This window comes from Pimephales promelas, chromosome 6 (assembly GCF_988280905.1).
Source record: "Pimephales promelas chromosome 6, fPimPro1.hap1.1, whole genome shotgun sequence".
In the NCBI taxonomy this organism is placed as follows: Eukaryota; Metazoa; Chordata; class Actinopteri; order Cypriniformes; family Leuciscidae; genus Pimephales; species Pimephales promelas.
Genome location: NC_142774.1, coordinates 18,979,115 through 19,001,306, shown reverse-complemented (window position 1 = coordinate 19,001,306; position 22,192 = coordinate 18,979,115). Strand labels below are relative to the sequence as shown.

The 22,192-nt window shown below is 37.0% G+C and overlaps 2 protein-coding genes across 3 annotated transcripts; one reads left to right on the top strand and one right to left on the bottom strand.

The window, feature by feature from the left end:
* Positions 1-1,057: 1,057 nt before the first annotated feature.
* ubac2 (UBA domain containing 2) lies at positions 1,058-21,975 on the bottom strand. Of its 2 annotated transcripts, none has more exons than XM_039657380.2 (9): positions 21,805-21,975; positions 19,926-20,053; positions 19,135-19,254; positions 17,021-17,127; positions 8,750-8,873; positions 7,329-7,376; positions 6,137-6,391; positions 1,728-1,862; positions 1,058-1,588 (listed from the first exon to the last, which is right to left on the bottom strand). In XM_039657380.2, the coding sequence occupies exons 1-9, from the start codon at positions 21,836-21,838 to the stop codon at positions 1,481-1,483; spliced, it is 1,059 nt and encodes a 352-aa protein (XP_039513314.2). In that variant the 5' UTR covers positions 21,839-21,975; the 3' UTR covers positions 1,058-1,480. The 2 variants fall into 2 exon arrangements, with proteins under 2 accessions (XP_039513314.2, XP_039513313.2); XM_039657379.2 differs by having other exon boundaries at positions 1,329-1,588; positions 1,728-1,865.
* gpr183b (G protein-coupled receptor 183b) lies at positions 9,691-12,542 on the top strand. The gene is made up of 2 exons (XM_039657377.2): positions 9,691-9,856; positions 11,180-12,542. The coding sequence occupies exon 2, from the start codon at positions 11,201-11,203 to the stop codon at positions 12,269-12,271; it is 1,071 nt and encodes a 356-aa protein (XP_039513311.2). The 5' UTR covers positions 9,691-9,856; positions 11,180-11,200; the 3' UTR covers positions 12,272-12,542.
* Positions 21,976-22,192: the final 217 nt, after the last annotated feature.

Sequence of the window (22,192 nt, the reverse complement as noted above, 5' to 3'; positions counted from 1 at the left end):
GCCATCTATGGTTTGACAAGTGTGTATGGTACAGAGTGGCCAAATTTTACTTACAGTCAGTACAAATAAAAATGTTTTGTTACACAGCATTATCATTATTTATTTGCTTTTACAGTTGAACATAATGTATCCATTATTTAAGAGTATAGCTACAACATCATATTGTTTAAAGTTTAAAAAATTGTGACGAATTTAAGTGGTGAGTGTTTAGCACAGCATACAGTATGAGGTAGCTTTTAAGTACAGAATTATGTCCAAGCATTGTACATCATATTCTATTCGCTAAAATCTGTTGCCACAGACTCAAGACAATTGGATTGACTGACTGTTAAAATTCTAGTCAGGTGGTTTACTGTTTGGTAAGTTTAGTCTGTTTAGTCTATTCATATTTAAAGACCATCTTTAAGTGTTAACTTATCAAAAGCAATTAAATCTTACTATTTGACCACAATGAGTATTCAACGGAGAACATTGCATGGTTTGCTTTTGGGTTGACCAGTGTTTTTCGGGCAGAGTAAAAACAATTTAGTTTTTTCATTTTTTTTTTAAGTCTCAAAAATGTATATCGTTTAAAAGGCTGTTCTTTAAATACATGATTTTAATGCTGGTTATGGTATCAATACTCACTTTAATGAGTGGTTTTAAACTTTGTCTTTTTATATGACCGAGAAATTATGCTGTTAAAACAAACTTTGTCCAACTCTCAGATCAACACAGACAGATATCCTCTTAATATTACTGCCTTTTCAGACACCAAAGTCACAATTACAATGACACAATGTGTGTTTAAAAGCAAAAAACAAAAACACTAATCCGATGCTTTGAAAGATCATTAGATTAGATTGATTCTGGCCTGTCAGTAGCAGAGGTCTCTTCAAGACGCAAATACATCCAAGTGTACTTTAAATACACTGTCATAGAACTAGCCCTTTATGACTTGACCTAAAAAAAAGAAACAGTTCACCTTAAAAAAACAAACATAATCCGTCATCACTTACTCACCCTCATGTCATTCCAGTTTTGGAACATCAGGCCGAGTCCATTTTTGGATGAACTATACCATTAAGACTTCAGTTTATTTAGAACAAAACAGGAGGTGGTTTGATAATTCATCAATATATTATAGGATTTTTTAATTAATAGAATTAATTTCATTAATTAATTATAGGTTCAAGGACAATGCCAAATGACACAAGCCCTGAGACACGGTGTTTGATGATCCATCATGTTGGCTATTTCCTGTTGATTGGGCTGCAATTGCAAGTCAATTCCTAGTAGCAGTACATAACAGCAGGCGTGCCACACTGCCCATTCAATAAGAAGCCAGAAAGAAAGTGACATCATCAGCTCCCTCGAGTTGAGTACCAAAGTCGACTGTTAACTTCTTCCAACAGGTGTAGTTATGACACCAGAGTTGTGTTCTTGAGTACTTTTCAACTTGTTTCCCTTGTCCTCTTTGTGATCTTCAATTTATTTTGTTTTAGTGCTGAAGTAAAAAGTTTGTTGCGATGTTAATGTCATTATTGGATGCTCGAAGAGCTTCTTGGGCATCCATCCTTGAGAAACCCATCTCCATTAATCTTGCAACCTATAAATAAAATAGTATAAAATAAAAATGTAGTATCTGGCAAAAATAGTTGAATCTGGCAACCCATGAGGCTTAAACAAATCTTCCTGATAGATGGTGTAATTAATAAAGTGTGATGAAACAGTACTTGAGATCTCACCTGTTCTTCGGCCACATCGGTGTTATTCGGCGGGTGCGTATAGGGGGGCCGTTGTGGCTGAGGACCCTCTTGGTGCCGGTTCTGTCCTCTGTGCCGTAAAGTAGGGAAGAATCGGTTCCAATTCAGGAGACCTGTCTGCTGTGGACAGGCATTAATACCAGAAATTAAACATCACATTTTAAAGATCCCGTTCTTCGCAATTCCATTTTTCAAACTTTAGTTAGTGTGTAATGTGTTACTGTTAGAGCATAATTAATACCTGCAAAGTTATAAAGCTCAAAGTTCAATGCCTGAATAGATATTTCATTTAATAATTTGATTTTATTTAGTCCCCTTGCAATGCCTACAGCGAACGTCCGGTTTGGACTACATCCCTCTACTTCCTTTTTCAATGATGTAATTAGAACAGTCATGTTTGAACAGGTTCTAATCGATTCTCTTCATCTTCATCATGTTCTCTGGGTCTGATTCAGGCTCAAATTGATATGGTAATATGTTTGATATTTTTACAATAACAATCAGCACATGCATCTCCAATCGACCCTTCGCTAAGCCCCGCCCTCCCTAGTTACTTTTGCTGCGCTTGTCAAGCTTTCGCGGCTGGCACATCTACAGTATAGTGTGGATGCATCGGTGTCAGACATTCCGAATGAAGTTTGAGACAGTCCGGTTTTTGGGTGTGGCTTATTTTGGTAAGAGGCGTGGCCTTTCCGGGCAACGTGCAATAAGCAGCTGTCGAATCACAACACAGGAACCGCTGGCACAATCAGAACTCGTTGCGTATTTCTGAAGGAGGGACTTCATAGAGCAAGAAAGTTGTCAGCCTGTTTTTTTGGACAGTGAAAAAAAATACTGAACATATTATATTGCACACTGTGAACACAATCAAATCTTCAAAAAACATGAAGAAGGGGACTTTTAAAGTCATCATGAAATCAAAATGTCATATTTTTTGTGGAATATTTCAGTGTTTATTACAAATTAATCAATAATGTCTCAAATGACAGTAGGTTGCTGTCACTTTAAGACTGAATCCAAAAATCCAATATACTGTTACACGTTTTCTTCCGTAACATTTTTCTGAACTTAAGAAAAAACCTACCATGTAATGTGTCAGTTCAAGACAAGATGACACAAATTAATACTCAATTTAGTATTCATTCATTATATTCGAGGCGGGCTATCTGGGTGCGCTTTAGGGGCAATTCACGGCACCTCTTTTGTGTGCTCAAGTTCATTATTTTAAATGTAGAAACATAACACATAACATAATTCACGTTTTCATAAAAGGACAAAATTATCTTCTTCTATCAGGCATCTGTGATGAAAACGTGGGTATCTGAGTTTGTTTACAGGAAACCATAAACTTCCTCTCGTTCAAAAACAAAGAAACTAAATGGAAAAGAAAAACAAGAATATCTTGTCTGATTTGAGTGACATAAATATGGAAATGAAGCTTGTTCAATGTTTTTTTTTTTTTTTTTTGGTTTCTACTCTGATAAGGAAAACATTACTGAGTTATGGAAAACATTACACCCTTCTAACAGCATGGTTTCTAGTCTAATAATATGTGAACATACCCTGATAGGAAAACACATAAAGGGAAAATAAAATTAAATTCCATTTATACCAATAATTTCACATTCATCGCACATGCTGCTGTTTTGAAAAAGCAGATCTTGATTAGGTTGACTGCAACAATCAGGTAAAATTAAACCAAATACAAAAAAAACAAACAAACACCTAAAACACTAATTATGACACAAATTCACCTAATTTACATATCCAATCCGAAAACATAGGACATAGTACCTGACCTGAATCAGTTAATCCAGGGCTCCAGACTAACTTTTTGCCTTGGTTGCACTGGTGCGCCTAAATTTTTTATTTAGGTGTACCCAAATTTTTTCTCGTCTCGCGTCGCCTTTAACGTCACAATTTCAAGGTCACCTTTTTATCATGCTCCAAATACATTCATATATAATATGTAAATGATTTTAAACGAGAATAAGGTATAGGTAAATACTTTTTATATATATATATATATATATATATTTGAAGCACAATGATACTGTATACAAAACTATGTATATATATACACTCACCGGCCACTTTATTAGGTACCCCATGCTAGTAACGGGTTGGACCCCCTTTTGCCTTCAGAACTGCCTCAATTCTTCGTGGCATAGATTCAACAAGGTGCTGGAAGCATTCCTCAGGGAGTTTGGTCCATATTGACATGATGGCATCACACAGTTGCCGCAGATTTGTCGGACCACATCCCAAAGATGCTCTATTGGATTGAGATGTGGTGACTGTGGAGGCCATTTGAGTACAGCGAACTCATTGTCATGTTCAAGAAACCAGTCTGAGATGATTCCAGCTTTATGACATGGCGCATTATCCTGCTAAAAGTAGCCATCAGAAGTTGGGTACATTGTGGTCATAAAGGGATGGACATGGTCAGCAACAATACTCAGGTAGGCTGTGGCGTTGCAACGATGCTCAATTGGTACCAAGGGGCCCAAAGAGTGCCAAGAAAATATTCCCCACACCATGACACCACCACCACCAGCCTGAACCGTTGATACAAGGCAGGATGGATCCATGCTTTCATGTTGTAGACGCCAAATTCTGACCCTACCATCCGAATGTCGCAGCAGAAATCGAGACTCATCAGACCAGGCAACGTTTTTCCAATCCTCTATTGTCCAATTTCGATGAGCTTGTGCAAATTGTAGCCTCAGTTTCCTGTTCTTAGCTGAAAGGAGTGGCACCCGGTGTGGTCTTCTGCTGCTGTAGCCCATCTGCCTCAAAGTTCGACGTACTGGGCGTTCAGAGATGCTCTTCTGCCCACCTTGGTTGTAACGGGTGGTTATTTGAGTCACTGTTGCCCTTCTATCAGCTCGAACCAGTCTGGCCATTCTCCTCTGACCTCTGGCATCAACAAGGCATTTCCGCCCACAGAACTGCCGCTCACTGGATGTTTTTTCTTTTTCGGACCATTCTCTGTAAACCCTAGAGATGGTTGTGCGTGAAAATCCCAATAGATTGGCAGTTTCTGAAATACTCAGACCAGCCCTTCTGGCACCAACAATCATGCCACGTTCAAAGTCACTCAAATCACCTTTCTTCCCCATACTGATGCTCGGTTTGAACTGCAGGAGATTGTCTTGACCATGTCTACATGCCTAAATGCACTGAGTTGCCGCCATGTGATTGGCTGCTTAGAAATTAAGTGTTAACGAGCAGTTGGACAGGTGTACCGGTGAGCCGGTGAGTGTATATATATATATATATATATATATATATATATATATTATTATTATTATTATTATTATTATTATTTTTTAAATAAAAAAATGTTTAAAGTGCTTCCTTCAACATATCCAGAATCATTAGGCACTACTCTCAGGTAAGGGTGTGTTTTGTTTAGATTAAAAGGAACCCTGGTGCAATTGCTCTGTCAGTGCAGTTCATTTGATGAAGTGAGAATGCTGCTATCCGAACCCTGGTGCTGAAAAGATGGGTCTCGTTCTGCTTCCAAGTGAACTGGAGCAGTTTGAATGAAATATGAAAGCAACACGGACCAACGACATGTAAACAAACTAAAAACAGGACATGATATCACAAGATGCGACCCTAAAAATGACAGAACGCTCAAGCATACTTGTTTTGTTTCTTGTGATAGTGGCGTTGTTGCCCATCACAAGTTCGGTCCAGGCATCAGCAGCAGATCAAAATACCATCATAGGTACAGTAGGCTATGCACATACAACAAATGCATTTAGACCAGCACACAGGATAGTTTGTAGTTCGGTAAGTTCCGTCACAAAATACACGTCATAAAAGCCGGCCAATCAGGTTTTGAAAATATCCCTATGACTTTAGATTCAGTATCTTTAGGTTCACTGTTAAAAACGCCAATGTGGACGCTAATCGGACCAGGATTTTTTTTTTTTTTTTTTTTGGGGGGGTCCAGACCAAATGAACCAAGCAAGCTGAACTACAAGTGTGAACACACCCTGACTTAATTAAAAAGCTAAAAAAAAAAAAAAAAAACAATACATAAAACGCAAGAAATCATAATTCTTTTATTTTCTTCCCTAAATAATTGTTGCCGTTTCTGATTTTTAAAAAAGGATTTTTTAAAAATCTGAAAAATAGAACAAACTACTTAAACCATGGCTGTAAGTGAGATATAAGATGCCCTTATCTCTTGTAAAATTGAATATACCTTCAGCTGTCTCCTAGTTCTTAAGGCTAGTTCCTCTTTGTCATTTGAGGGGGTGATGGAATAGCCTTGTGGTTAAAGCTCTGTACTGATAACAAAAATGCTATAGGTAAGTCACTTAAGCCCAGGAATTTCCAGAGGGACTCTCCCTGTAATACAAGTACTGTAGAAGTACCTGAGCCTGCTGTTGCTGTGCATTTCTCCTGAGGTGTGCCAGCTGAGTCAGGAGCAATTGCTGGTCCAGCATATCCATCCTCTGCTGTCTCTGGATGTCCAAAGTAGCACCCATCCCCAGCGGAGCCTCTGCAGTGGGCTCAGAATCTGAGAAGACCGGCTCCAGGAGCACAGAACCACATCGGGCCATCCATTCTGGCACACGCAAGAACTTCTGGACAGCCAACTTATTACTGTAATAAAACATGCCTGTGATCTGGAACAGAGTGATTGTAAAAGCTTACCATTCAAACATGACAGTAACGCAACAACAACAAAAGAAAATAGAACCTATTTTAATCAATGATGTTGTAATAAAATCCCAGAGTAAACCGATGCCCCATTAGGAACAGTGTAGACAGCCTCAAGCTGTGCCACAGTTAAATTGTAAGTATTTTCAAGAACCTTTCAAAAAATATTTCTAACAAATCAATAATGAGCCAGAATAATGAAACCATCAGATCAGAAGAGTTTAGTTGCTTTTAGTCCATTTCTATTAGCTTTTAAGAGATTTACTATATGGTAATGTACTTCTAAAAGTTGACAAATATTTCCTCATCCACCCACAAATATTTTCCTCATCTACGCAGTAGCAGCTCATTTTGCTAGCAGAGACAATCCTCAAGACAGTTCGACCACCTGGACGTGTCATTGCAAACCAGTTTGAATTTCTTTATTCAGTGGAACTAAAAGGAAGAAATTTTCAATTATGTGAGCTTTTTTCTTGTCTATATACAATTAATGTCAATGAAGCCTAAAGTTTTTTCTGACCCCATTGACTTTCATTGTATTGGCAAAAACTAAAACAGTCTTCAAATTATTAAAGAGTGTACAGGAAGTTTTTCATCTTTTTAATATATTTTCTTACAAAAAAAAACACCATCACTTTAAGCTCTAATGGTAAATCATCCTATAGTAGGAACCTATTTAATGTTACCTAGCTAATTTCCACGGTCCCTCCAAAAATCTCCAATAGAATCTTTTTTCTATGACTAGCAACAACTTCTCAGACCAATGGATCTCGCTTTATGGGCTGTGTCACATTGAATTTCACTATGCACTTGTAATCAAACTTGCTAAAGTCCATTTCTGATCAAAACAAGCAAACACAGAACTGTAATGTGATGGAAATCTATGTGAGCCGTTATTCTTACCAGTCCACTACAAGCAACAATCCACATGTAGGCACTTGACGTCAGGAGCTGATGAGGAGATAAAAGAACAGACAACAGAAGAAATTCAGAACTTTCACATTTACAAAATATCTCTGGCGCATCTGAAACCAGCAACACCAACCCTAAATACATCCATAAACAATTGCAGGAAATAAAGAACCATCTTACTTGACGCAAGAGTAGAACAAACAAACTCAAACATTAACTTAATGAAACCAAATCATCTAATATTACAAGATTAATATACGTTGGTTAGTTGTAAGTAGTTATGTTAAAGCCTGCTCCAGTATGCAGGACTGAAAATGGTGATGAATCTATAAATGTTCAAATGCCATCTACTCTTGTCTGTTTTTCTACTGAGTAAATGTACAACTTCTGTAAACTGTTATCTTTAATATCAAAAAACATCCCCGAAACACAAACCACAATGAATGTTCTCAGGTACTACAGGATTTCTCATGACTCTTGCCTCTGTTATCTTACAGACATTTTATTTGTGGTTTCTGCTCTTGCAAAATGGTGTTTTAGCCATTTAAACTGCATGTGAATTTCACTTGCTTGTGAAGAAAGACTGCCAGTAAATGTCACTTATTATCTTGAGATCTCATGCAGAAGTGGTTTTAGCTTTTTATATGTAGCTTTTTTATATGGAGTTAAAGGGTTAGTTCACCCAAAAATGAAAATTCTGTCAGTATTTACTCACCCTCATGTTATTCCAACCCTGTAAGACCTTCGTTCATCTTCGGAACACAAATTAAGATATTTAAGATATTAAGATCACTCCTGCATACTAGTCCATAGGCTTCTTGAGGGAATGACAATTGCTGGCCTTGAAAAGTCATTAAAGACATCGTTAAAATAGTCCAAGTGACTATAGGGGCTCAATCTTAAGTTTATTAAACGACGAGAACACTTTTTGTGCGCACTTTTTGTGTACGTCACACGCATCACACACATGACCAGCATCGGCCAATAGTGAGCCTACGTGTGACGTAGCTCTACGCTATCACACTACGTTAACTGACTACAGGCCCATAGAGAAGGAAGTGAATAGTTGAAATAAAGTCGTTATTTTTGTTTGTTTTTGCGCACAAAAAGTATTCTCGTCGTTTGATAAACTTAAGATTGAGCCACTGAAGTCACTCGGACTATTTTAACGATGTCTTTAATGACTTTTCAAGGCCAGCAAGTGTCATTCCCTCAAGAAGCCTATGGACTAGTTATGCAGGAGCGATCTTAATATCTTAAATATCTTGACTTAATTTGTGTTTCGAAGATGAACGAAGGGCTTACGGGGTTGGAACAACATGAGGGTGAGTAAATACTGACAGAATTTTCATTTTTGGGTGAACTAACCCTTTAAACTAGCAAAATGGGGGGGAGGGGTAGTCTGAGCTCACCTGTGCACCCACAATGTATGTCAGAGACTTGTTTGTGATTGAGACATGGCCAAGCAACTGAGTGACCTGAACACGTGGGATGGAGTTGTAGAAAGGCACAAAAAGAGCAAAGACTGGGCCCAATCTGAGAAAGAGAGAGAGAGAGAGAGAGAGAGAGAAAAAATCATTGAAAGTCAATCCTCAACCTTGTTAATGGTGACATATGATAGTGTCTAAAGTGTAAAATCTAGTTTAAAACACGTGAAAGTTGTTAGAAATATTATCCTCGTCTTAGTTTCATATGGTTTAGAAAAAAAAGTAGAAAATATATACAAAAATATATACATATGCAAAAAGTATTTTCAAGAAATGTTTAAATTTAGTGACATGTTTTTGGGGTCTACTAGAATAGGTTCTAATGATTACATTTAAAAAAATAAATAAATCATATATGTTACACTGTTGCAGAACCTCTCTTCTCAGTCTGTCAGTAACGTTCTGTTTAGTTCTTCTCTAATAGAGAAGCTCTGTGGTAAGTAGTTTCAAAGTAGTTTTAAGATGGAGGAAAGCAGATGAGCCAATAACATGAACGTCAAATTCTCAGTACAATGAAGCAACAATGATTGCAAAATTCAGAATTTTTTATCAACCATTTAAAGATGTGCAGAAAAGTAACTGATAATGCCAACTAAGTAAATTAATTAAGAACAAAAAAAGTTTCTTATTTTATTTTTTTTAGTTCCTCTGCATTGTTTTCTTGATGAAAAAAAAAATGATAGGACTTAACTCAAGGTTCACTTAGTTTTATAATGTAATTTGTAGTAATGTAGGAAACTAAATGTGTTTCTCAATGGGGATTCAACACAAATCAAAAGTAATGGTTGTCTGACGTAAAAAAATGACTTGATGTCTCTTGATGTCACTTCCCCATATAAACTTAAGCAGCCTCCCCACGCTGCTAGAAAGAGAAAGAGGTAAAAGGAAAGAGAGGAACAGAGTCACAGACAGTTTGAAAGAGGCAGGAAGAGATGCTAAACTCTCATTTTATACTGCTACATTTTAAGTTATATTAGATATAGAGAAAGAGTAGCACAAATGTCTGACTAAAGATCTTCTTTATGCCATCTGGTGAGTATACCATTCCATTTCATTAAATTCTAGATAGAAAGAGCAGAGAAGATAACAGTAAATACGTCATGGAAAGAAAAATGTTTCAGAAAATATTTTACATAATTTTATGGTGTCTATGTTAGCAATTATTGGTTTACACAAAAATATTAAGCAACACATTAACTGTTTTCAAAATTGATTGAATGTTGAATTGATGAAAGAAGTGTTACTTTAGCACCAAATCAGCATATTATAATGTTTTATGATCATGTGACATGAAGAATGGAGTTAGGGCTGCTTTGTTAGAATAGGAATAAATTACATTTTAAATTACATTAAAATAGAAAACAGTTATTTTAAATTGTAATAATAATAATAACAATTCACAATATTACTGTTTCACCCTCTAGGGTTGTTCGTTTCAGAGTGACACTCGGGGTGTTCGACCCAAATTGCGGGATTCATATTTAAAAAAAAAAAATCATGATTTTTTTTTACTCGTTTTTTATAATATTTTTTCTTTTCTTTTTTGATGTTTTGAGAAAATTTCAAAAAATAAATAAATATATAATTAGTATTGATGAAATAATTATGACAAAATGTCCCCCCATTGAACATAATAGAAAAAATATTTTTTTTTAAATATTTTTTAAAAATTTTTTTAAAGCTGTATTTCATTTTAGAGTCAAGCCTAGGCCTCATAAAAGCCATTTTTAAAATGAGATGAATGCCATCTGGTGGACAAACTGAGCATTTTAAAAATGCAAAACACATTTTTTGGTGTGTTTGTGTATAAAAGTGTGTTTGCGTGTGTGTGTGTGTGTGTGTGTGTGTCTGGCTGTGTCTGTTTTGCACTCTTGATGTTTTATAGATTCACCCGTTCACTGTTGTGTGCTTTTTTTCAAGATCGTGGCTGATTTTTAGATTGTACGCACAAAAAACTCAGTATTTTCACATTTTTGCCAATTTCCCATTCATTTTCCATGCGGGTCCATTTGGACCCGAACACCCCAAGTGTGACTATTTTTTTTACAACCACTTAGACTACTCACATCCTGTCCCCAATTTTTTGGGGTGTTCAAATACCAACAAAGTCACCAAATTTCAGACCATTCCGAGGAAGCTGTGATTTTTAAAAAAAATGTATTTAAATTCTTCGGGTCCATTTGGGCCGAACAACCCCAGAGGGTTAAACTGTATTTGTGATCAAATAAAAGCAGCCTTGGGGGAGTATAAGATACTTTTTTTTTTTTTTCAAAAACATTTAAAAAAAAAAAAATTGTACAGACCCCAAACTTTTGAGTGCCAGTATATAATACCAGTTGCCTCTCTTTTTTTCAGTGAACTCTCCAGTGTACAACTATGACGAATCTAAATTTCAGCCAAAACTGCAGCAACCTGTACGACCATCGTCCGGTGGCGCGAGTTCTCATACCTCTGATCTACTCCATCATATGTCCAGTGGGACTTTTTGGAAATGCCCTGGCTCTTCATGTGGTGATCTCCAAAATCACCAAACTTAATTCAACCACTCTTTATTCTGCCAACCTGGCTGTGTCTGATATCCTATTCTGCCTGTCGCTTCCCTTACGAGCTGTTTACTATGGCCTTGGCTTCAACTGGCCCATGGGGGAAGGACTCTGTAAAGCCACAGCACTGCTCTTCTATTTAAACTGCTATGCCGGAGTTAACTTCATGACCTGTCTGGCAGTCGATCGTTTTGTGGCGCTGGTGTTTCCTCTGAGACTGATGAAAATGAGAAAGGCAAAAAACGCAAGGTTTGTGTGTCTGGCCATATGGCTTCTGGTGTTTGCCCAGACACTGCCTCTCCTGACTATTAACTTAACCAAAAAGGAGTCTGATGGCAGTATCACCTGTATGGAATACCCCAATTTTGAGGGAGTTTTCGAAGGGCTGCCCTACATGCTGATCATAGGAGTAGTTCTAGGCTTTGTCGTCCCGGTTGCGATAATTATCGCTTGCTATTCCATACTGACCCATAAATTATGTCTAGCAGCAAAGTCGAATCGGATAACCGAACGTTCTGGAAGGACCAAAAAAGCAAGAGGAGTTATCGCTGGGGTGGTATTTGTATTTGTGGTGTGTTTCAGCCCATACCATCTAGACCTCCTGCAATACATGATTCGGAAACTTCTCTATAAAACAGACTGCATGGAGCTTCAGTCCTTTCAGATATCCCTGCATATTACAGTGTGTCTTATGAACCTGAATTCATGCCTGGATCCCTTTGTTTACTTCTTCGCGTGTAAAGGCTATAAGCAGAAAGTGATGAGGATGATGAAGTGGCAGGTTAGCACCCACTTCTCCAGTGTTGGAAGAACCTCGCCTGAAAGTTCAGGGACTGGTGATGCGCACGGCACACGCCGCAAAAACAACAAAATACCTATGAACTCCGTAAGAGAAGGTCAGTAAAACTGTTACCGTCAAAAGGCGACATAAGGTGATGAAATGTCACAACAAACTTGGAATTGAGGATTAACCCTCTGGGGTCGGCAAACGCGCCGATGTGTTTTGCTGGATTTTCTTCACATAGTAGCACAATATACTTATTTTCTCCATTTATGTTCATACAGAAAAAAGAAAAATGAAAAAGAAATCTGTGAGATGTCTAATTTGTATGTCTCCACTTACAATAAAAACAAAACATTGTGCTTTTGTAAAATAAACAGGGTATGCTTTCTGCTCTCTGTCTCTGTGAACTTTTTTTTCTTGAGCACGTCTATAAACTGAAACAAAACTCGGCAAATACTTGTCACACATTTAAAGTCATATATCTTTATAAACATTTACGTGTGTACTTTTAAATGGTCTGATTCAAAACGAAAACAAATATTCTTTAAGTAATTTGTATAAAACCAACAAGATGTCCAGTTTCTCAAACCTTTGCTCATTAGAATTAATGTGACCACGCCCACACACGCGCAAAAAAGATTGACATGCAAATCTCCATGTGAAGGAACGCAAACATTACCTCAAAAGCGAAGCACCAAACTTCAGACCTCTGCTTTTTGTCGAGTTTAGAAAACACGCTGTGAAACTTACATTGGATTTACCTCAGAAGAAGAACGCGATTTGAAGACAAGAATGATGTAAGGTAAGAAATTTATTCTGAATTATATTTGTTAGTGTTACTGTTGCATAAACTTCACGTTGCAGTTGAATTGTTGCTAGACTAAAATGTATGAATTCGACAGAAACATTTTGAAATATGAACTATAGACAGGCAGGCTAGCTTTCAATGCAATATGTATATTCATGTACAAGGTTGTTTTTATGTTCGATAATAAAACACAGCATAATATAAAAGTAGGCTAGCATGAGTGTTTACTCTAATATGCGGAATAGTATAATGTTTAGAACCGGATTTACAGTTAAATACTGTGTTTGTGGATATCTGCTCAAACGTAGATATGTATAATATGGTAACAATAATGTTACATAGTTTGGAGCAGCTCGATCGCATTGTGCGTTTCAAAAGCAAAAAAGAACCAAACATTACGCTTCATGTTTTAACGAGCGGCTTGTTTTAAAATCTTCCCTGTCTACAGACATTTGTTTAGACATCCGCTTTAAACATGATAATCCTCATGATAACTTTCGTTAACTTTAACTAATAATTGAATTACTCCTGGACAGCAATGTCATAGAGATATACAGAGTGACCACAAAAACGGAAGTTCAAAGACAATATTCTAAAGATGGCTGTGCCCTTGTTTCTCTGGTGCATAAAGTCTATAGTGGCTCTTGATATCAGCATGTTCACAGCTGGGTTTTTTTTAGTGTTTATTGTTGTTGTTTTTTACAGAGTCTTGCTAATGTAAACATTCACATAAGTCTCTGTACATGAACATGGTAAAGTGAAAAGCATTGGAAACGACAGGTATTAACTATGTTTCAGGAATGGCACAAAGTCTGTCTTAAGTTCAGTGTTTTAAATCATGTGCTTTTTTTAATCATTTGTTGTGTATCTTTGCATTATGTTGTGTTGTAAATAAATCCAAACAATCAAAAAGCCATTCTTTTTTTAAGGAGCATTTCACCCATTTCAACATTAATCTTTATTGAAAGTGGATCATATATGTAGTCGAAATGTAAAATATTTTTTTTTTTATTTGGTGCCCTTTTGAAAGAGAAAAGACAGAAAATAACCGAGGGACGCAAGACAACAACTCCCACAATGCACCACATTGCACAGCTCCGCAAGCCACACCCACTAATCTGGAACAGCGCACACATCAGAGAAATCCCTCTTCCGTCTACAAGGCTAATGCTAGCTGTCACCAGAGTTTGAAATTCATTTCACACAAAATTTCTAGTTAGTTGATTGTGGTGAGCGGGACGATCGAGGGCGAGGGACGTAAGAGGTCGGTGCGCTCGAGATCGAGGGAGAAACAGGCCTGGTGATTTTATGTTGTGTTTTGTTTCTGTTGTGAGTAACGTTACAGCAGTCGTGACAGGCAGGCGCCTCCTGTTCCTTCATCAGCCTCAGCTGCTCTTCACTATACTGCGGGTCGTAAAGATAGCCACGAACATCGGATTCGGGCAGCAGGATTTCAAAATCCTCTTCTTCCATATCATGTTTAGTTTCATCCATCATTATCATACTTCCTATCTCCACAGCGCTTGTTAGCTTAGCTTCCAAACAAGATGGCTGATATATTGATTCAGTATCTGCAAGTGAAGTCCCACCCACTGATCTCTAATAGGCCTGTAGGCTGAGTGGGTCCCAAACCTTTGAATAATAATAATGAGCTAATGTTTGTAGTCTCTACACAGTAAAATGAAATATGACTTCCTGCTTATTATGATGACGCAAAATGACGATTTTTAAGCCATGATAAGAAGGAAGTAAAACACTTAAATCCTTATTTCTCCCATCTCAGGGGGAAATAAGGGAATAAACCATGACCATTCAGAAATATGACTGGGTTTCTAAAGATACAAAGCTTAATGCAAATGGGTGAAGTGTCCCTTTAAATCTCCTTATTCTTTGTGCAAGGCTACTCATAATGATAGGGCCTGATAGCACCAGATAGGGCCATTTTGGTAGGGTCTTTGTCTTTCTCAGGTGTGAAACATCAATATTCACGATGATTCACGCCTACTCGCATAAAGCTTTCTTACACAAAACATGTCTTTCAAAATTTAAATCAATGTATTGTCTTATCTGAATGAGTAGTCAGGTAGTCTGGCATGCCAGACCTACATCAAGATGTTAGGGCTGGGAACTCATCATTGACAGGACTCAATCCGAAAGGTGGGATAAACTGTTGTCTTTCAAATTCTCTCTGCACGCAATTGGATAGCGCTACAACCAATCAGAGCAACGAAGAAGGTGACGGCTGAGTCCCATGCATTTTCCCACCAGCGGAGCAAGTTGATATATTAAACTTTTACCGTATCCAGTCGGCAAAACTCCGAACACATCTTTTTTATTTTATTTTCAATGAGTCAAATGCCGTTCTTTGTTCTGGTTTCAAAGAAAAGCTTAAGTTCAAATCATCCAGAGTAGCGGTCAAAGCCAAATCGAAAGACATCTGTTCGCCAGCAGCAGCCATTTTTTGCTTTCAAGTAGCAGTGAACAGTCACAACTGTCGTCATTATGTTAAGCCCGCCCGCCGACTCTATACACGATGTGATTGGCCTGACCAGAGATTGTTTTTTCCATCTAAAACATCTATGGAGAGTTGCTAGACCACACTGGCTGCGAAACAATTTTTGCTGCCGCTAGGGTGCGTCTAGATTTCTAGGCTAGTAGTCAGGATGATTTACACATAGCATTATTGTTTCTAGGCTATGTGATACAGTTTTCAAAAGTCTTGTGAAGAAATGATCAGAATGGGTTTCATGACCTTATTTCAGTGACACTTATTTTTAGTTTTTTCACAAACCACGCTTAAATGTCATTATCACTAAACTACAAACTTTTATATACATGCTGCTGACATATTATTGTAACAGAGTTTGTGCAGTGTAATCAGACTTTAGCCATGAAAATGACACAAGTAACAGAAATAAGTACAAATGTCAGAGCATGTCAGAACCTCCAGGGCCCAGAAAACACCTCAGACCCCACAAATGGCCTAAATAGTCACTAATGGTCACCAAATGCGTCCCTCCACATTTTAAACAGCACACACTTCATGAAACAGGTGGACGTTAGGCAAGCAGCTCTGCCATCCATGTTGAGAGAGAGAGAAAAAAAAAATCAAAAACACTATTTCATTTAAAATGTAATTGATAATGGGAAAATTCTGTCATTTACTAACCAGTTTCAAAACGGCATGACTTTCTTCTATGGAACATAAAAGAAGACATTTTAACAAATGTCTAGCTGGTGTGGCTTGTTTTTCCCTTTTTTGGACTATATAATGGAAGTATAAATATCTTTTTCTCATATAATGGAAGTATAACTATCTTTTTCTTCAAAATATATATATTTTTTTTGTGTCTCCACAGAAGACAGAAAGTCAAAAAAGGTTTGGGGATTTTTGGGAGAACTATCTCTTTAATGAAGAAGCGATAATGGCTTCCCATACATACGTTTGAAAATTGCAAAATACAGCAGTTAAACTATATCAAAAAGCTGTTTTTATTGTGAAAAGGTGCGTGTGAATGAATCAACCAAGATGTCACAAGTCAAGCTGAGAGATGGTGACACCTGAAACATGTACTGTCGATTTCATAGGACTTAAAAAGATGTTTTTTGGTTTGTTTTTTTTTGACTGGTGCATGACACCATCTTAGATAAGTGTTGTTATTACAGATTATCAAGACCACTCTATGAAACTATCTTATAAATAATTGTCTGAGAGCTAGTAGTACAAAGGAAATAACTTGAAATAAGAGTGTCCGAAAACTTTCACAAGATACTTACTGTTGTTGCTGTGTCATTTCAAAATTTATTTCATGTACTGGTGAAGTACTTTCACAACAATACAATGAGACAAGAAAGTTAATCCAAATGACAAAGTCAAAAAGAGAAGTTGATGTTTGTTCCACAGAACACACAAGAACTACACTTTAACATACAGACAATGTTGCTGAAAAATAATGTCATTCTTTGAGAATACATTCTGTGCTTGAGGCATACAGTAAATGCACATGGCAAAACTGTTGAATGCGCCTAATAGTTTGCAAAGACCTAAACATGGTACTCACATTCCAGCTGGAAGAACATCCACCTGAAGTTCAAACATAAAGCGAAGAGCCTCTGTCAGCAGCAAGTCCACAAAAGCAGAGAGAATCCAGGCTCCAAAAAGGAAGGACTGAAAATTGTGGTCAAAGATATGACAAAGTTTTAGGCGTACAGTTTTCTCCAAAAGGATAATGACATTTTAACAAAAACAAAAAAAAAAAACATAGATCTTTTAAGATGTACGAGATGAAGTCAAAATTATGAGACTAAAAAATCTAAATTATGACATAACTAAGTCGAAATTATGACTTGCTGCTCATTGATCTGACGCGACCCGACATAGGATGAATTGTGAATATTTGTGGTTTTAGCAATAAATGATAAGATTATTGCCAGAATGGCAAGCCTCAACTTGTTTCCCTTGACAATACAATCTCAACAGCCGTTTATGAGCACTATTCATTCATATTGCACATTTAATATTAGGTTTTAAAAACGTATGTTGTCCACTACAGTTTCTCCATGCTCATGGCATCCTGAAGACCAGTATTTTAATGATTTCTAAAAGATTTTAAGTAGTATTACATCACATCGTGAATGTATATTAACACTAGGGTTGCGTATCGAGAATCGAGTATCGATTGGAACCGAGACTAACTTTTCGTTTTTCCCGGAATCGTTGAAAAGTTAAAATTTCGATTCCTAGTTTCGATATTCACAGTCCGCCGAGCGGAAGAAGAAACCGCTGAACAACACCAACGAAGAAGCATCTACCGGAAGTGTTGGCATAACCACGCGATTTGAACATGAGTACCTTACGTCGGCGATCCAAAGTGTGGCTTCACTTTTCTAAAAATAACGAAATCTCGGCAAAATGCAAAATTTGTGACAAAAGGAGTATTTTTACAGAAGGAGTATTTCCTTCAGAAAGGATTATTTCCTTCAGAAAGGCCGTTGGTTAGCAAGGTTAGCTAAACTTTTTTGACCCTGCCTCTTAAAAGAATCGGAATCGAGAATCGTTAGGAACCGGAATCGAAACAAGGAATCGGAATCGGAATTAGAATCGTTCAAATTCAAACGATACCCAACCCTAATTAACACCATTCCTTGTTTTCTTTTGGCACCTGATAAGAGGGTTTGGATCAGAAAGCAGAGACACATGACGTTAGACTTAAAGGATTAGTTCACTTTTGAAAAAACTTTTGCTGATAATTTACTCACCCCCATGTCATCCAAGATGTCCATGTCTTTCTTTCCTCAGTTGAAAAGAAATTTAGGTTTTTGATGAAAACATTCCAGGATTTTTCTCCATATAATGGACTTCAATGGGAACCGGATGGTTCAGGTCCAAAAGATAGTGTTAATAACAGTTTCAGATGCAGCTTCAAATGTCTTTAAACGATATCAGACGATGAATAAGGGTCTTATCATGCGAAACGATCGGTTATTTCAATGCTTATTCCAAAAATGTAACTTTTCTAAGGACAAATGCTAGCCTAGCTCTATTCTGTGAGGCGCGTTTGTAACGTCACGTAATACGTAATTACGTTCAAAAGGTCATGGGCGACGTAGCCGGAAGTACAGAATCAAAATCGTCCGACATCGTTGTTTTACCGTTTAATTCCTTTTTTGTAAACGGCGTTTGAGTTAGTTTTCACGTTCAACCTATGCGTTCAACTTGTAAACACTCTGACTCTGTACTTCTGGCTACGTCGCCCGTGACCTTTTGAACGTAATTACGTACTACGTGACGTTGCAAATGCGCCTCACAGAATGGAGAAAGGCTAGCATTTGTCCTTAGAAAAGTTACATTTTTGGAATAAGCATTGAAATAACCGATCGTTTCGCATGATAAGACCCTTATTCATCGTCTGGTGTCGTTTAAAGACATTTGAAGCTGCATCTGAAACTGTTATTAACACTATCTTTTGGACCTGAACCATCCGGTTCCCATTGAAGTCCATTATATGGAGAAAAATCCAGGAATGTTTTCATCAAAAACCTAAATTTCTTTTCGACTGAGGAAAGAAAGACATGGACATCTTGGATGACATGGGGGTGAGTAAATTATCAGCAAAAGTTTTTTCAAAAGTGAACTAATCCTTTAAGGAGCGGATTATTCACACCAGAGACTTACAGCAAATTTATGGCTGCCAAACCTCCTCTCAAATATGCGGAAATTGTAGATAAGCAAACTGCTGCAGAAAGTGTCTTTCAGGTCCAGGCAGATGAGCCGTCCACTCACCAGCCTCCAGAACTACAAGAGAGACATGGAAAACACACACAATATTAGAAATATTTAAAAAATATTATAGACAATCACAACCCAATAAAATGTATCGATTATATGTGAAAATTGATCTGAAGTACCGACCTAGTGTTTAAGCGAAAGTGCAAAGAATAAGTCAAACGCCCAGTACAAAGAAATTATGAAAATAAAAGGTAAAACAGCTAAATTATTTTAGTAAAAAACATTTTAGAGCAATTTACAGTGTTTAAGTCACCACAAAATCAAAATGGACATTTTTATTGAATTTTTTATGGAATACTGCAGTATGCATTAAGATAATTTAACACACTATTTTTTTATTTTTTTTAAATTTGTGTGCCCTCGTAATCTTTCATCAAAATAACTTCCTCTTGCAACAACATCTCCTCTTCTCTTCTCTGGTCAGGTCAGGTGACGTGTTTTCGGCACAAGGGCGGGACAATTTGTCACTCACATAAGATCACACAGCAATTGCAAACCAAAACAATCCAATCAATTCCTGATGGACAAAATAATATCCCGTCTAACATTTACGTTGCAATAGCGAAGAAAAGACTACCACACCTCCAGTTTCATTCTGACTTTAAAAGTGTAGCTACATTTTATATAGTGCACTGAATTATTAAAGTAAATTCACGTAGATTGGTGTATTATCTCACCTGTTTATCCTGCCTGACAGCCTGGAGGTTGTATATGAACATATCCTGGTACTGAGGCGGAAGCACAGTCAGCAGTACAGAGAGGACTGTAGGAAGCAGCAGTAAGCTCTTGGACAGGGGTGCTTTATCTGTAGGACAGCAGAGAAGCCATGTCAAGGGATGAAAGTTTATTTTCCAAATTTCCTATAAGTCCTTTTGGTAAATATGTGAGCTCAACAAGTGCAGTCAGCATAGATGACAGTCAGACACACAATTTAAATGCTATTAAAGTTTTCATTCATATTTTAAATTAGTTTTCATTTGAATATTTTTATAGTTTTAATTTTTTTTTTATATTTTGGGTCAATGACATGACAGATATTTTATTTCCTTTGAAAAAAAAGTATTTAAAGGTACAATATGTAGGAATTTTCACCACTAGTGGTCTCTAACCTCTTACAATAACAGAGGCGTATATCGATGATGCAAAGGATTAAGCGGAATTATGTATTTTGTTGTCAAGCTGATGGATCCTTTATGGATGAGTGAATACGTTTTTAACATGACCGTGGTGTGAAGGAGGGCACGATTGCTACACGTTTAATGTTACCAGCACCGCATACATCATGAGTCCTGCGGATATAAAGGAATAAGGACATTTCATTCTACCGAACTACTCGCAAGTGCTGAACTACTCACACAGGTCAGTGTATTAGACTAATTAAACTTGAGGTAACGCAGTGCTGTTTCACTTGCTCTAACAGTTACACTATCACACTAAACGGCATTTGAGTGTGTTGAATGTTGTCAGTTAGGTTGTGTGTTGGATGTATGAGACTAAGTACGTTAAGCTAGGTCAACATTAGAATAACATAAATATAATAAACATGTAATAAAGTACGTGGAACATCGTGTCTCTGTCAAGTCGAAGTTAAGTCGTGGACATGGAGCTCTCAGCATCTCGAAAGATATTGATTTTCGTTTTAGTCCTCTTTTTGTCTCAAAAGCCTGCTTGCCATGCTCCATAATGTTTGCTCCATAACAAAACAACGACAGTGTGAGCATCCTTCTAGGAATAACGGCATAACCATAGACTGTAAAAAATAACCCCAACGTCTATCGCCATGGTTACTATGGCACTACGAATGGAAACCAATGGTAAAGCGGATATGACACCATTGACTGGAGACTCCTCGCCCTTGCTGACACGCCCCGTTTCCTTGGTTAAAATCGCAGTCTTCTCACGATTTACAAATAGTTGGAAAGTTAAACATTTGGGATATTGTAAGTAATCAACTAAACAAAATATTTAACATTGGCCTAGTGGTTTTAGGGTATTTTACTGCAAAAATCCTACATATTGTACATTTAAATTAAAATTAATGACATCACTTTAAACTATAAAACTTACTTAGTTTTAATTCATTTTCAGTACAATCAAATATTCAATATTGTTTTATGTTTGGTGTATCTTAAACCCTCAAACTGTGGCATTTTACAATGTAAACCAAATTTAAAATCAAACGATATAATTATTTTGTATTTCACAGAATAATTAAAGTCACAGGCTTAGAACAGCTTAAGAAAGGGTAATTTTTTTTACTAAGAAAAGGTAAAAAGAAGAGTTCATTCAATCTCTGTATGTCTAAGTTAGCTCTCATTGATTGTAAATAATAACATGTCGCATTTCCGAGAGCAGCGCCTGTTTCACCCCCAACTTTTTAAACGAAAGCAAAACTTCCTGTCTTAAATCGCGAGGTAAAGCAAAATCATTTGAAGGCAAGGATGATGTCTGAAATGTGATAATAATCGATTAAAGGTCATGACGACTGAGCTTTAATCTGAATGAATGACAGCAGGATATGATCTTCATGACATGATGATTTTGAGCTATACTTACACAATCCCCACGAACCGGTGGACGTAAACATCATGCCACTTATGCGGAATATAACTAAGAAGACTGACAAGATAACGTTTTAAAGGCACTGAATGTACAACGTAAAAACATTAGAAGTTAAATGGAAAGCTCGCCATAGGAGAGGGAAGGGGGAAAGGGTATCAAGGATGGTGCCTCGCAGGAGACAATCTTCATCCGCGTCACTCCTACAAAATAAGCGTTTTCTGTTATGAGCCACTAGAGGTCGTGAGTTAGTGACTTTACCACACAGGTTGTTTCGACTTTTATGTCAATAATTTTGACTTAAATATTGATTTTATATATCATAATTTCAACATTTCACATAAATAAGTTAGTAAGTCGTACATTTAACAACTCTAAAAACAAA

What these genes read in the sequence shown, in the direction of transcription:
- ubac2 (XM_039657379.2), bottom strand. Translation starts at nt 21,838, where the DNA reads ATGATGTTTACGTCCACCGGTTCGTGGGGATTGT. An exon ending in GATGTTCTTCCAGCTGGAAT is followed by an intron (nt 8,874 to 17,020) that starts GTGAGTACCATG and finishes TCTCTTTCTCAG; the next exon opens with ATTGGGCCCAGTCTTTGCTC. An exon ending in CATACATTGTGGGTGCACAG is followed by an intron (nt 7,377 to 8,749) that starts GTGAGCTCAGAC and finishes TCTCCTCATCAG; the next exon opens with CTCCTGACGTCAAGTGCCTA.
- gpr183b (XM_039657377.2), top strand. Translation starts at nt 11,201, where the DNA reads ATGACGAATCTAAATTTCAGCCAAAACTGCAGCAACCTGTACGACCAT.